At 46.2% G+C, this 13,680-nt stretch overlaps 1 protein-coding gene across 2 annotated transcripts; it reads right to left on the reverse strand.

Moving 5' to 3' along the window:
- Positions 1 to 4,485: 4,485 nt before the first annotated feature.
- Positions 4,486 to 11,755, reverse strand: mcrip2 (MAPK regulated corepressor interacting protein 2). Of its 2 annotated transcripts, none has more exons than XM_012970504.3 (5): positions 11,606 to 11,755; positions 10,747 to 10,843; positions 7,467 to 7,588; positions 6,675 to 6,770; positions 4,486 to 5,314 (listed from the first exon to the last, which is right to left on the reverse strand). In XM_012970504.3, exons 1-5 carry the CDS (start codon positions 11,655 to 11,657, stop codon positions 5,244 to 5,246), a joined length of 438 nt encoding a protein of 145 aa, XP_012825958.1. In that variant the 5' UTR covers positions 11,658 to 11,755; the 3' UTR covers positions 4,486 to 5,243.
- Between the last annotated feature and the right edge of the window lie 1,925 nt (positions 11,756 to 13,680).

The following is a 13,680-nucleotide window of genomic DNA, read 5'->3' on the forward strand; positions in this document are numbered from 1 at the left end:
CAATGTTATGTGGCGGGAGGCTGAAGAGGTGGCATTTTTACTACCATAAAGCAGGGAGTGGACTCTCAAACCAGGGACCTTAGTGATGGCAGATACAGTAGATAGATGATGTGTGGCTGATGCAATGAAGGTAACATACAAACAAGTAGCATTGAGCAGGCAGAGTATGGCACACACAGGCAGGGTAGGGCGGGCGGGCAGAGTATGGCACACAGGCAGCATAGGGCTGGGCAGAGTATGGCACACAGGCAGCATATGGCACACACAGGCACCGTAGGGCAGGCAGAGTATGGTACACACAGGCAGCATAGGGCAGGCAGAGTATGGCACACACAGGCAGCATAGGGCAGGCAGAGTATGGCACACACAGGCAGCATAGGACAGGCAGAGTATGGCACACACAGACGGCTAAGGGCAGGCAGAGTATGGCACACACGGGCAGCATAGGGCAGGCAGAGTACTGCCTGTGTGTGCCATACTCTGCCTGCCCTATGCTGCCTGTGTGTGCCATACTCTGCCTGCCCTGTGCTGCCTGTGGGAGGTGAACCTGGCAGGGGTTTGTTATGGGAGTTTGTTAGCAGTTGGAAATAGCCATTTAATGGTCCCTAAGGTGTGTAAGTATGTGCTGGGGGTTGCTGTGCTATTCACAGGGTAGGAGGAGGCATATAGATTTAAGGGTTTGTCTTAATATGACATAATATAATTCTTTTAGATATGAATGATGGTTGATATCCCCACACTGATCTAGAACATCAAAGAATTGTTCACCTCAAACCCTGCCCTAACTGACTGACAATATGGGCTTCAAAAGTACTTAGGAGAGCAAATAGACAATCTCCTCCCTCAATTCCCTGTCCCTGTGCCCCAACTGGCCTTCAGGCTGGCTCCCACAATTTGGGAATCAATATGCAGAATTATTTTGAGTACACTGTCCAGCAGGGGTGCAAACCCCATAAAAGCACAAAGTTTCTTCTCTCTGTCAGTTTCCAGGGATATTGCACCTATGTAGAAGTGATGGAGTAATGGAGAACCTTCTCCCATTCATACAAGCCCCCAGCCCCATGGAAGTATCTCTCTGATATTTTGTCAACCCTCATTTTAATTCTGGTTCAGTTGTTCTTCTATTTGGAATATGTATGCATTTGGATTTCCATACAACACCAGTTAGAAAATCTCTTGTCATTGGTTCCTGAGCTCAGTTCCGTCTGCCCTGTATTGTGCACATTTTTAGAGCAAACCCACTTTTGGAAAGCAGAGATGGGGTGGGGGCTGTGAGACCAGGGCTAGATGTATATGGGAATTAGAACTGCACAATGCTAGAGATAGTTTCCTGCTTGTCATTTAAACTGTGTTTAAGAAAGCAAAACTATAAAAAAAAAAATTGCTTAGAATTAACCATTCTATAACCCTTTGAGGTCCAGCCTTTGGCTGGGGCCCTCTCAGCACATCTAGAAATAACAGATGGGTCTATGGTTGTATTTCTCAGATGCTGGGACTCATTTATAAACACTGGGCACATTTGCCCCTGGGCAGTAACCCATGACAATCATCCAAATATTTGCTTGCATGCCTGCCGCTGACTAAAAAGAAAAGCTGATTGGTTGCTATTGTTTACTGCCCATGTGTAAATTTGTGCAGTGTTTATAAATGAGTTCCCCTGATGCCAGGTACATATATTGCTATGTAAATATGTATATAGAAATATGTAGTTTTGCACTGGGTTTGCTGCACACCAGATAAATACATTCTATGGTGTTAGCACCCAAGTTCCTTATTTTACCAGGAATTTAATAGGGTTGAATCATTTTTTCCCCTGACATCCGTAAAGCACTAAATCACTTGCTCCATCTGATGCTTTGTTACAGTATATATCAGCAAGCAGGCAGTAAATTGCAAGACTAAAGTAGGGATTGTTCTCATTCAGACTGAAGTGCCTGTTTGGGAGAGCTAGGGGGCACAAAGGAGTCGGTTTTAGGAACGTTTATCCGCTTTAAGTATGGGGGATTGTGTCCTGGCTGGTGATTTTCTTGATTATCCACAAAGTAGGATAAGGGCCAACATCCACTTAAGGTCCCCATACACTATAAGATCCGCTCGCTTGGCGATGTCGCCAAGCGAGCGGATCTTTACCCGATATCCCCAACTACGGGGGCCAAACGATCGGATTACATTTGCGGCCATGGGCAGTCGGTTCAGGGACCGCATCAACAAGCCGATGCGGTCCCCGATCCGACTGGATTTTCTAACCTGGCCAATCGATATCTGCCCAATTTCAGGCCAGATATCGGTCGGCCAGGCCTCTCGTTTCTTCCCATACACGGGCCGATTAGCTGCCGAATCGGTCCAAGGGACCGATATCGGCAGCTTCTATCGGCCCGTGTATGGGGGCCTTAAGTCTGATAAATCCAATGCCATCTTTCTAAAAGCTATGATTTTTCTCTAAGGTGCTATATCAGATTCAAACTCTGATTGTGTTTGTTTAATCTTAATTTAGTTCATTTTGTTTGTAAAACTGAGCCCATGGCACAAGCAGACTAAGCAGGAATAGGATTTAAAGCTTTCCCTACCAGGGTCCTTTTCATGGCAGTAGAAGCATCCCTTTCTCCATATTACTGATTGTTTACTTGTTTATCTATCTATCTATCATCCATCTATCATTACACCAGTGGCTTAGTCCCTCATATTCTGTAGCATAAAACTGCTGCAGGATTCTGTTTGACCTGAAGGGGGCACACATGAACACACAGGATAACTGACACTGTTTCACCTCTGACTTTTGCCACATATCCCACCCCTGGAAAACAAGGGCTTCTCCTTTCACCTTCCTGCAACAGACGCTGAATCCAAGCCAATTAATTTGTATAACCAGAAGTGCAGGTTTTAAAGAGACAGCTTTGTATTAAGCAAGGGAGGGGTGTAACTTGAAGTGCAAAATGTGTGCACTGGCACCCAAGTACCCAGAATTTTGGGATTCAAAATGGGCCCTGGCATTCCAAGTACCCAGAGGCCTAAATAGCCCCCACCAGCCCAATAAATAGTGACTGACTATGGCATCTTACAGCAGCCCCTCTGGCATTTGCCAGAACCCACAGATTGCCAGTCTGGTGCCTGCTGGTGCTTCTTGCAGAGGGAAACACACACAACAACAATAAAAGCCCTTCTGATGTACTAAAACAAAGAATACTGAGCCACAACAGCAAACAGGACTGAATGAGCCTGCCATGGTATCAGCAAATCAGCTGTAATTACATTGTAATTCTAAGGGAAAATGCTGCATTTCTGGAAATTTCAGAAAATTGCACTTTGCACTGGCTTTGTAAATGACCCTTAATGCAAAAATATGCTTTTCATGCTGGGTCCAGCACATGGCTACTGATTAATATTTAATATTATATTTAATTTTCCCAAGAAGGGGCCACCCAGATTTGCCTTTGCAGGGTATCTAAGGCCAAAGGGGAAATAAGCAGAGCCATCATCAGAGGGGCACAGAGGTCCCCATGGTAGATGGCGCCACAAGAGACTGCAAGTATGATTTGTGGGTAGAGGACAGGGAGGGGCTTGTGAGGTGTTGCAAGCACTATGTGGTGTGACTGGGGTGGATCAGAGGTGAGTTAATGCGTGTGCTGGGGCCCCATTCTTTTTATTGGCAGGGCCCTTTGCCATGGGCTTCGGTAACCAATAGTTTAATAACTGGGGAACCCTGGGGGAGGGGGGAGGCCTTGCTTAGCAGTATGGATTCCTGATAGCAGCCCTGCCAATAAGTGGATACAGTATCCATTTGTAGACTCAGCTCTCCTACTGCTGCTTAGGCTTCCTTGTTAGCCTTTATTAATGGCACACAACTGTATGCCCTGGCTGCTTGGCATGGCCTGGTACAGTCCAGCTCTGTAGAAAAGACTTCAGCCTGACAGCAGAGCATTTAATCCACTGCGGTGCTGCATCCTGCGGAAGGGATACTTTCCTAGCTTCCTAGCACAATGTTCATTTGTAAGTCTTTGCACTCTCACACAGATCACTGGTGTGGCACTTTGCCTCCGGGTATAAAGGTTAATGAGAATCTCTAGTCCCTCCTTCTGTTACACCTACCAAATATATGAAACCTAGCAACCCCACACTATGCCTATTTGTAAAGCAACAGACTGCACATGATGACCCTTGATCAGGGCTCTCCAAGGGGAATTTGAAGCCCCCACATGTTGCTTCAGGCTTGCCCCCACCAGGGCTAGACTGGCATTTAAAATAGGCCCTGGCATTACAAGTACACAGAGGCCCAAACAGCCCCCGCCCAGCCCAATAAATAGCGACTGTCTGTGGCATCTTACAGCAGCCCCTCTGGCATTTGCCAGAACCCACAGATTGCCTGAAGCTGCCCTTCTATGCACAGACAAGACGGGGGCAAGTTTGGCTGATTTGGGCCTAACTGTCTGGCCGTTGGGGCACATAGGACCCTGTAATGAAATCTGCCCCCACACACACACACACACATACTCTTCTGCCTGACTGTGAGGCAAAAACCAACTTTATTTAGAAAAATAGACATTTCCCACTCTGTACAGAACCCTCCCATAAAAAAGGGGGGACGGAAGGAGAGTTTCCCTGGACTTCATTTTGGGGCCATGTTGTTTGACATTCGTATTTAATTTCTTCTCACTCAAAAAAACTACCTGACATGGGCATTATGGGGTAGGCTGTGGCACAGACTCTGAGTTAGAAAGATGGATCTCTGCATCTGGGAATAGACTGGAGCAGTGCCACATGTGGGTACAATAGTTTTGGTACCAAGCGATGCACCCCTGCATCACTGCTGCTTAGTGCTCTGGAGTCCATTGTATAAAGGCAGAGTTTTCTGCTGTTAATGGTACAAAATCCATCCCTATTGGTTGGAAAATCAGAGTGCCATATTTTACTTGGGCTTCCATAATGGTAACCAGTACCATGTCATGCTGTGCAATGTCAGTCATCCAATAGAAATCCAGGCTCCTGAGACGGAAAATTGCCGCTGCTGATTCTATGCCAGCACATAAAGGGTTCTGTGTCCTCATCTGCTTATTCAGACAGGAGGAATCCTCAGCAGCACCAGGAGAGGGGTAAATGTCTCTGTAGTGCCTTCTTCTTCTGAGCACAGCTTAGCCTTCCCGCTAGGGGGAAAAAAGTGCAATGAGTCTGTGAACAACGACCACAATTATCCTATAGGGGGGGACGAGCTTTTGCGTATCCCACTACAGGAAAAAAAAACATGGCTCTCAAGCGCAGTTCTCAATGTTGGCTAAGAAGCGTTCTGCCCACCACTCATCGAGATCTATAGGAACGAAGTCTGCAGAGAAACGACAAAATGAAAAATAATAAATAAACATTTTATGAAACGTTTTATTTCACTTCACAGCTGCACACATTCTTTTCTAATCATTTTGTTCCCTCTCATCATAATTGGCTGATAGTCAGGTCCAGACTGGGATTTCAAATAGGCCCTGGCATTCCAAGTACACAGAGGCCCAAACAGCCCCCCAGCAGCCCAGTAAATAGTGACTGTCTATGGCATCTTACAGCAGCACCTCTAGAGCTATGTGGTCCTGGTATTCAGGGTACAAACTCCCAGCTGGCAATCACAGCAGTAGAGACTCTGACAGGTTATGATGTGACCAAACAGAGGCCAGCTTACACCCTGTGCAACTATGCATTTCAGACAATAATATGGGGCTGCAATGTGTGAGTCTGGCAGAATTCTAGAGCAACTTTTTAACAGGTCTTACTTCTCCTTTAAATCCATAAGCTGCATGCCTAATAAAGGTGCCCATACACCTTCAGATCCGCTCGCTTGCCGATGTCGCCAAGCGAGCGGATCTTCTCCTGATATCCCCCACCTACGGGTGGGCGATATCAGGAGAATCCAGGCTAATTCGATCATTTGGCCCTGGGGCCAAACGATCAAATTATAACGACGGGTATAGACAAAGTCGGGCTGGGAACCATATCAACAAGCCGATGTGGTCCCCGATCCGACTAGATTTTTTAACCTGCCTGCTCGATATCTGCCCGATTTCAGGCCAGATATCGGTCGGGCAGTCCCGTCGGTAGTGCACATACACGGGCAGATCAGCTGCTGAATTGGTCTAATGGGCCGATATCGGCAGCTAGAATCGGCCTGTGTATGGGGACCTTTAGGTTGAAGACACACAGAGCTACTAGTAGCAGCTACTTGTCACAGCTACTAAATTAGACAATGCTGATCATTTACTGATAACTGTCTCTGTGTGTTTAGCAGAGGAAATTCTCTGTATTGTCTATGGCAGGGGATTTTCTTGTGTTTAGTAGCTGTGACAAGTAGCCGCTAGTAAGTAGCTCCATGTGTCTTTACCCTTAGCCTAATCAGTTTATAGAAACGATGCAGACTATACTGATTCCTGTGCAGCCATGCAGTATGCGCCCAGTTTTAAAGGAGTGATCTGGAAACCCCAATTCCTGGCACAGTTGTACTTTTGCATAAGCCAATTCTAGAAAACCCACTCATGTAAAAAGTCCTTTTCTTCTGCAAGTTAATCCAGTTCTGGCATTTTAAGACCTTAAGCTTATTTGGACCCAAAAACATAGCTTGGACATAAAGAACTTGATGACGTTGGTGCTTGACCTGGAATTCAGGTTAGTAATGGCTAATGAGTAGGCTTAGCAAGTCTTACTTTTAAGAGGGGTGTCGGGGCTCTGATCTTGATATTGCTGGGGGGTACATTCGTTCTGCTGTGGCTCCTCCATCTGATGTTTTACGTCTTGCCAAGCTAAAAACGTGAAATTGGGGTAATCAACAATGCAAATGACAAAGCATGACAGTTATATAACTCATACATAATGATCTACTGTAGGCACAGGTATGAAAATATATAATAATATAATATATAAATGTTTACGCAAAGATCTTTTCTGAGGTGATTTTAGGACTCAGTTACCAATAATATGGGAGCAAGTTCTATAGCATTAAGGGGCATAAAACTGCGCCACCTAGGGTTCATCCTGAAAGCACTTGTGCCAGTGGTGTCGGTCTGTACAAGCCACACGCTGCACCTTGTACCCCAGGGGAATTCCAGGGATGCCGTCGTACTGCCCACCCTGTATGCAGAGTAAGGGGCAAATTGTTGCATTTAGTTTTAGTGCAGTGCACAGTTGTGCCTCAGCATGCTTTGCAAAGACAGCACTTGCCCTGTAGTTTAGAAATGAGACTCTTTGTCTTAAGGTCCTGACACAATAACTCACTTGCCATGGACCATTTCATTTGCCAGCGTCACATGGGCCCCAAATCATGGCTTATCCTATCTATTCCTAGGTTTACAGACTATTTGTAGTTCAACTACATGCACTTTATTGTATTGGTTTGAATCAGAAATATAACAACTTCTGACTGGTTGTTATGTTTGTTAATTTGGCCCACATGGTCGGGGTCAGATGTGAAGATTCCAAAGCAGTGGTACAGTCCATACCTTGGTGTATGAATCTGACGTTCTCTTCGTGTGCCATCGTGTACACCTCTCTTTCTAGTTCAGTGCCTGGCGTCTGCGTCCTCTTACCATTTACACGGTTAAATACGAGTTTTGGAGGTGCACTGCTGTAGATACAAAGGAGAACCAAATTAAGAAGAAAAGGGGATACTTGGTGTCTGAAGGATCACAAACCAGCGCCCCCAGAATAACTTACCTTTCTTCCTGCATGCATTTTTATTTTGTTTCTCTATTACAAGTAGCTGAACAGCAGCTTTTGCTTTCTGAGCACTCCTATATATATATACGAGGCAGCAGAGGGCCTGTGCCTGGGGTTACCATTGGGTGGATATACAATTGATAATAAAGATAAAAAAAAGAATAAAACCCCTCCGCAGGAGCCAGATGCTTCCTGGCCAAATCCACCGGCAGAGCTGTGGGGTGAGGGTTCCCATGGCAATCGCAGGCACATGTAACATCACTTCCGGTGGAACTGGCGTCACCCACTGAAGTGACATCAGGCACCCTACATGTGACAGGCTATGACTGACACCAATGTCACACAAATGCAATGGTCTTCATTATTTATTCTTTCTAGTTTCTGAGTAATTTGGCTTTATCTTTTACTTCTTTCCAGCTTTCAGATGGGAGTAACCCCAGCAGGCAGGGTTGGACTGGGCCGCCGGGAAAAACCCGATGGCCCCGAGCCCTGGTGGGCCCCAGCGGACCCGACCCTATTGCTGCTTCCTCTGGCCTCCGATGTCCTCCCCTGACACGTTTCACATATGTGTTTAGGGGAGGACGTCAGACAGGGGCCCCTGTGGGGGGGAATTTAGGGGTGCGCGGTGGGGGCTCCTGCAGGGGACATGGCCGGAGGAGGCACCTTGGGGGGTGTGGGGCCCCCAGTCCGACCCTGCCAGCAGGCAAAAAAAAAATTGATGGCTCTTTGAGGCAACAATTGTATTATTATTGTTATCTTGTATTACTTATCCTTCTATTCAGTCCCCATCGTATTCTTATTCCAGTCTGTTATTCAAACCACTGCCTGATTGCTATGGCAATAAGATCCTAGCACCCAGATAGCTGCTCAAATACCAAGCTGGAAACTGCTGAATAAAAAGCTAAATGTATGAAAAATTTATAAAAAATGAAGACCAATTGCAAACTCAGAATTTCACACTAAAGGTAATTTAAAGGTAAAGTACTCCTTTAAGGCTGGGTCATCCAGGTAGCTGGTAACATACCTTGTGATAAATGTGTAATTTTACCCTAAAAAAAAAAAAAAAACTGGATTTTTGTCATGTGATTTAACTCATCTTCCAACAGGAATTTACCTCCCTGACTAGAAATCCCAGTCTGTGGCACTGAGAGGAGTCACCGTAATGGAGCCAACTCGTACAATTGGCTCTAAAGTAAAATATCTCAAAACATGAGGTCAAAGTTCAATCCCTATGAAACCATGAGGCAGAGGGGGCGGAGCCATCTCAAGGACACACAGAAGGTCACTAACAGGGTCAGACCACTTTAGGGAAGCGGCCATGTCAAATAACTTCATGTCAGGGATACATCAAATTAGCACCCTAATGGCACGTGAAGTGCTTAAAAGCACGGCTACTCGGCCTCAGTCCAAGTGGCACCCAAAATCCCCGTGCGTTGCATAGCCCTCAGGTATATCAATGACTGGCACTGGGCACACACCCAAGGTGCTGCACAACACAATGTACCCTGCCCTGTTCTCTTACAAATCTGAGAGAAATTCTCCTCCCCCACAGAAATAATGTAGGTTTGTCCTGCAGACCAAAACATGCCATTCATAGCAATCAGAACCTCGGACACCAGGCAGGTAGCGGGGCGGGCCAGCACATAATACACAGAGATACAGGGCTGAAAAATCACCACAAATCACTGACAAAATAATATCATAACTGACTACAGCTAAAAGAAAAAAAAATGATTGCATTGGGTTGTCAGGAGGATGCTGGGAGCTGTAGTTCAAGATACCTGCCACAGCATGCTCCCTTCCCATTATTTAATAAGACATTATACCTACATAAACAACAAAACCAACAGAAAGGAAGCTATAACTTTTTAGCGTGTAAGCTCTTTTGGACAGGGCCCTCTTCACCTCTTGTATCGGTTATTGATTGCTTTATATGTTACTCTGTATGTCCAATGTATGTAACCCACTTATTGTACAGCGCTGCGGGATATGTTGGCACTTTATAAATAAATGTTAATGATATAATAATACATTCTGATTATTCTTTTCATTGAAAAAATCTATTATTTATTAAAGGTTTCTATTATAAAGCAGTAATGTATTATCTTGCTTTCACACTTACTATCTTACCTATAATTGAGTTGTTTTAGCTAGAAATACTTGAGCTCTGTATAAACAAACCCCTCTCTTTGTTGTGACATTAGTCCATAATGCAGGGGTACTTTTGTGCACTGCTAACCTGACTAATTATTTTGCAATCACTAGCAAACTAAAAAGTTTAAAAAAAAAAATGGAGTAGCTTCCACCTTGAGATAAACGGGTGACACTGATTGCAGAATCACCTGTATGCCATTATAGCTGCCCAGTACAATAACTAGTGTCCTACAGGCCTGCATTTACTGTACTGAAACTTTTTTGCAGGCCATTTGTCCCCCTAGATATTTAGCCCAGTGTGGGCCCCACATTGGATAACTAGTCTTGCTAGACCCCTCCATCCTCTTAGCTACAATCGCCCTGGTTGAGGGACCCCCATGACTAATACCCTTTGCCCTTGCAGTCCTGCAGAGATCTATAGTTTTACAGCACTGCTACAGAACAGATAAGGGCAACCTATGGCTTTTTGACCATTGCTGAACTACACCTCTCGCCATGCCGCAATCCTCAGTAGCAGTTTGGGGTTGTGGTGACTGTGGGGCAGTGACAGCTATAGGTTCCCACTTCCTGTAGAAGAAACCTTAATCAGTAGCGTCTCACTTGCGGTACACATGCTAATCTAGAAAATAGCTGTAAGCGGCGATCAAAATACAGCGCGTCGAGATAGTAATGGGTTAAACAGCCCCGTATCACACCCACCCGTCTGGCCCCGCCCCTCACAAACACACCTCCCTTCCAAGCCGGTCATGTGACAATGACACCGGGCACATGGTCACCTCTGCACAAGGTCACGCAGCGGCAGCGTAAGGAGCAGTACAGTACCGTGAGGAGAGGTGGGGGGGCAGCACCATGGCAGCTCCGCACCCAACATTCACACCATGACACTATGGCAATGAAGAGTTAGCTGACCTTGGAGGGGAGTCCCAGCCGTTAGGTGTATTGGGGATGAGAAGCTGCTGCTTGTTCTTCAGTTCTTGCAGTTTGCTGTCAATCTGCTGCTTGGGGCCTGGGAAGGACATACATGGGTTGTAGTCAGATAAGGCAGTGGCAGTAACGCCATAGAGAGTCTTGTTATACCCTGTATGAATAAACGCCCAGTGCCGCTGACTCTCAGAGCCTCATAGCGCTCTCCTTGAGAAGGAGCTGCAGCAGAACTAGAATTCCCAGAATCCCCAACCATTGCGCCTAGTGCTAAAGCATGCTGGGGATTGTAGTCTTGTAGTTTAACAGCAGCACCCACATAATGAACCTGTGCGTATATAATATTTTTCACATACTCGTAAAGCCAAGGCTGGCTGCATTATACACGGGTGGGATTGACGCATATGTGCGCCGCACAGTGTATAGGGAACCCAGGCAGGCTGTAGGATGTGCGCATTGAGTACAATGTTAGGGCTCAGGGACGCACAGCCTATAATAGAATGGCAGACACATATCTGGGCCCTGGTACGATCTCCCCTTAGCATGCTATTAACCCTTCAGAGGGGCAGTAGAAAGGCATGGGAGCTGCCTGGGCAGATTGCACGGTGTCCCAGTGCAAGCAGAAAGCGATCCAGCTAACTGATGGCCTTTCATATGTCTAACAACAACTCCCAGCAGTATTCCTATCTATCAGCCAAAGGATATGGGAGGATGTCGGGAATTGTAGTTTATCAGCATGCCATAAGGTTACACACGTGCAATTTCCCTGTACCTGTAGGTTATTCTACAGATGATGGTTATGCAATTGAGACGCAGCAGCGTTAGGAATCGCACGGACAGCCCCTACCTGTTCTCCTCTGGGTGGTTAGCTTGCTGGGCCCTCTGGTTATGGTGTACATGGCAGCAGTGCGATGACTGGGGCAATAGCAGAATCGGATGCCCCTGATAACACTGGGATCAGAAGAGTGGCAGTGACTTTTGACTGGACCAGCTGGCTCTTTAAGAAGGCATGGGCTGCGGGACACGCCCCCCCTCAATCTCTTAAAGAGAACGCAGCACTTGGCACAGAGCTGTCTGACTCGTTATCTAATGTATTGTGTAATGTTTGGGCAGCGAAGTCTGTACAGTCTGCACCTCTAGCGGCAAGTAGCCAAGGGCTGTCTCTGTTAGTGAGTGAGGAGCAGCCGTTCATGTGCTGTCTCGGCTTTTACCGAACCTGACAATAGACTCGCTGTTACTGTACTGTAGTCTGGGCTGAGCCTGCTGAACTATAACTGATATGTAGGCTGTTCTATAAAGAGCTTGAATCTCCTTGTCTCCAGTTGGTTTCTTCTAGCATTTGATGAGGCCTGACTGGTGCCCAAGTTTGGTACTGGCATGAATTGTTACATTACATTTGTTATCATACGGGCTGCAGTACTGTACAACAGATGGGTGCAATGGGAGGACAGGTGGGAGTCCTTTCAGGGGTATTCACAGGCACATGCTTTGGGTGCCACTGGGTGGGGTGGGGTTCAAATGGAAGGACTAAGTAAGGGAAGAGCTGCATAGGGGACTTAGTAATGAAGTGGGGCTGACTATGCCTGAGGGCATATGAGCATGAGTTGGGGGGCAAGTATTATTGCAATGGGAACAGATACTACTTGGTCCATCTCTGGCCCCATAACAGCAGTGGAGCCTTGGTGGACACAATTGCCCTACTGACTGCTAAAATGGGTTTGCAGAGTGGATGGACAGGTTTTGGGTGGATTATGGAGCAGGTTTGAGTGTAATGGGTCATGGTTGTTCTGTTGGTGAGTGAACATTATTTTTTACATTGAATCCACCTTCTACTTAATAGGTAGAGCCTATAACACAGGGAGCCCAGGTGGGCTTATAACGCTGACTCCCTAGAGGGGGAGGCACATTCTAAATAGCATAGGGCCCCCAGAGATGCTAGTTTCCTAATGCAGTTAGCTGGGAATAAGTTGATAAAAAATATGTATGTGGCCTATTTGGTTGGGGCCGTGGCCTTTTGTAAGGGCCCTTTCCATGTAACTGAATGCTCACTGCACATGCAGTAAGAAATTGTAAGAAAATGGGGGAATGGCATATAATCATGGGAGTGCAGGGGGTGAGCCCAGGGGAGTTGACAGGTATGGGCTCCATGATTTCGCATGGTGGCAAACCTGGATACACAATAAAGCAACATATGGGAATAATACATAGAACCAGATAGGTACCTGGTACCATGCCCATCACTAAATACTGTGCCAAGTGATGCCATATACTGATACACTGGTGTTTGTACTGCAAAGTGCTTATTTGCATCACACCAATAAAACAAATATTATATAAAAGGATGGGGTGTAACTATAAAGGATCCTGTATATATGCAGCAGAACTAGCACTAGAACTGTATATACAGGTCACCATCAGTGCTACATTAGCAGAGGGCCCCAGTTATTAGTCATTATTTACCTGCCCCCCTGGCCTATCAACAACTTGTATGCATGATTCACACTCCTGATTCACCCTGACCACTTCCCAATTATGCCACACTCCATCCCTCATCTCCACCAGCTACATCCCAGTTATGCCAAACTCTGCACGTGGGCCTTCCAAACTTTGCCCACTTTGCCACAAGCCCTGGCTTATTTCTTGACCTGTGAATAAAGCTTTTCCATCATGGGGTCTCCTTTTGCCACAGGGCCCCTCACTACATTACCCCCTGTACTCCCCTAATGGTGGCCCATGGGATATGCCACTTAACTTATCTATGAGTGCAGAGAGCTGATAAGAGAGAATAAAGCAGTGTTGCAGTGAAGCTGTAAGTATTGCATCAGAGCCCTGTGGCACACATTCTAGGTCAGGGATCTGCCTTTGGTTCTGCTACAGTTCCTCTAGAATGGAAGGCTATGATATTCTTATTGCCTGTCTGAG

Source organism: Xenopus tropicalis, chromosome 9 (assembly GCF_000004195.4).
Source record: "Xenopus tropicalis strain Nigerian chromosome 9, UCB_Xtro_10.0, whole genome shotgun sequence".
In the NCBI taxonomy this organism is placed as follows: Eukaryota; Metazoa; Chordata; class Amphibia; order Anura; family Pipidae; genus Xenopus; species Xenopus tropicalis.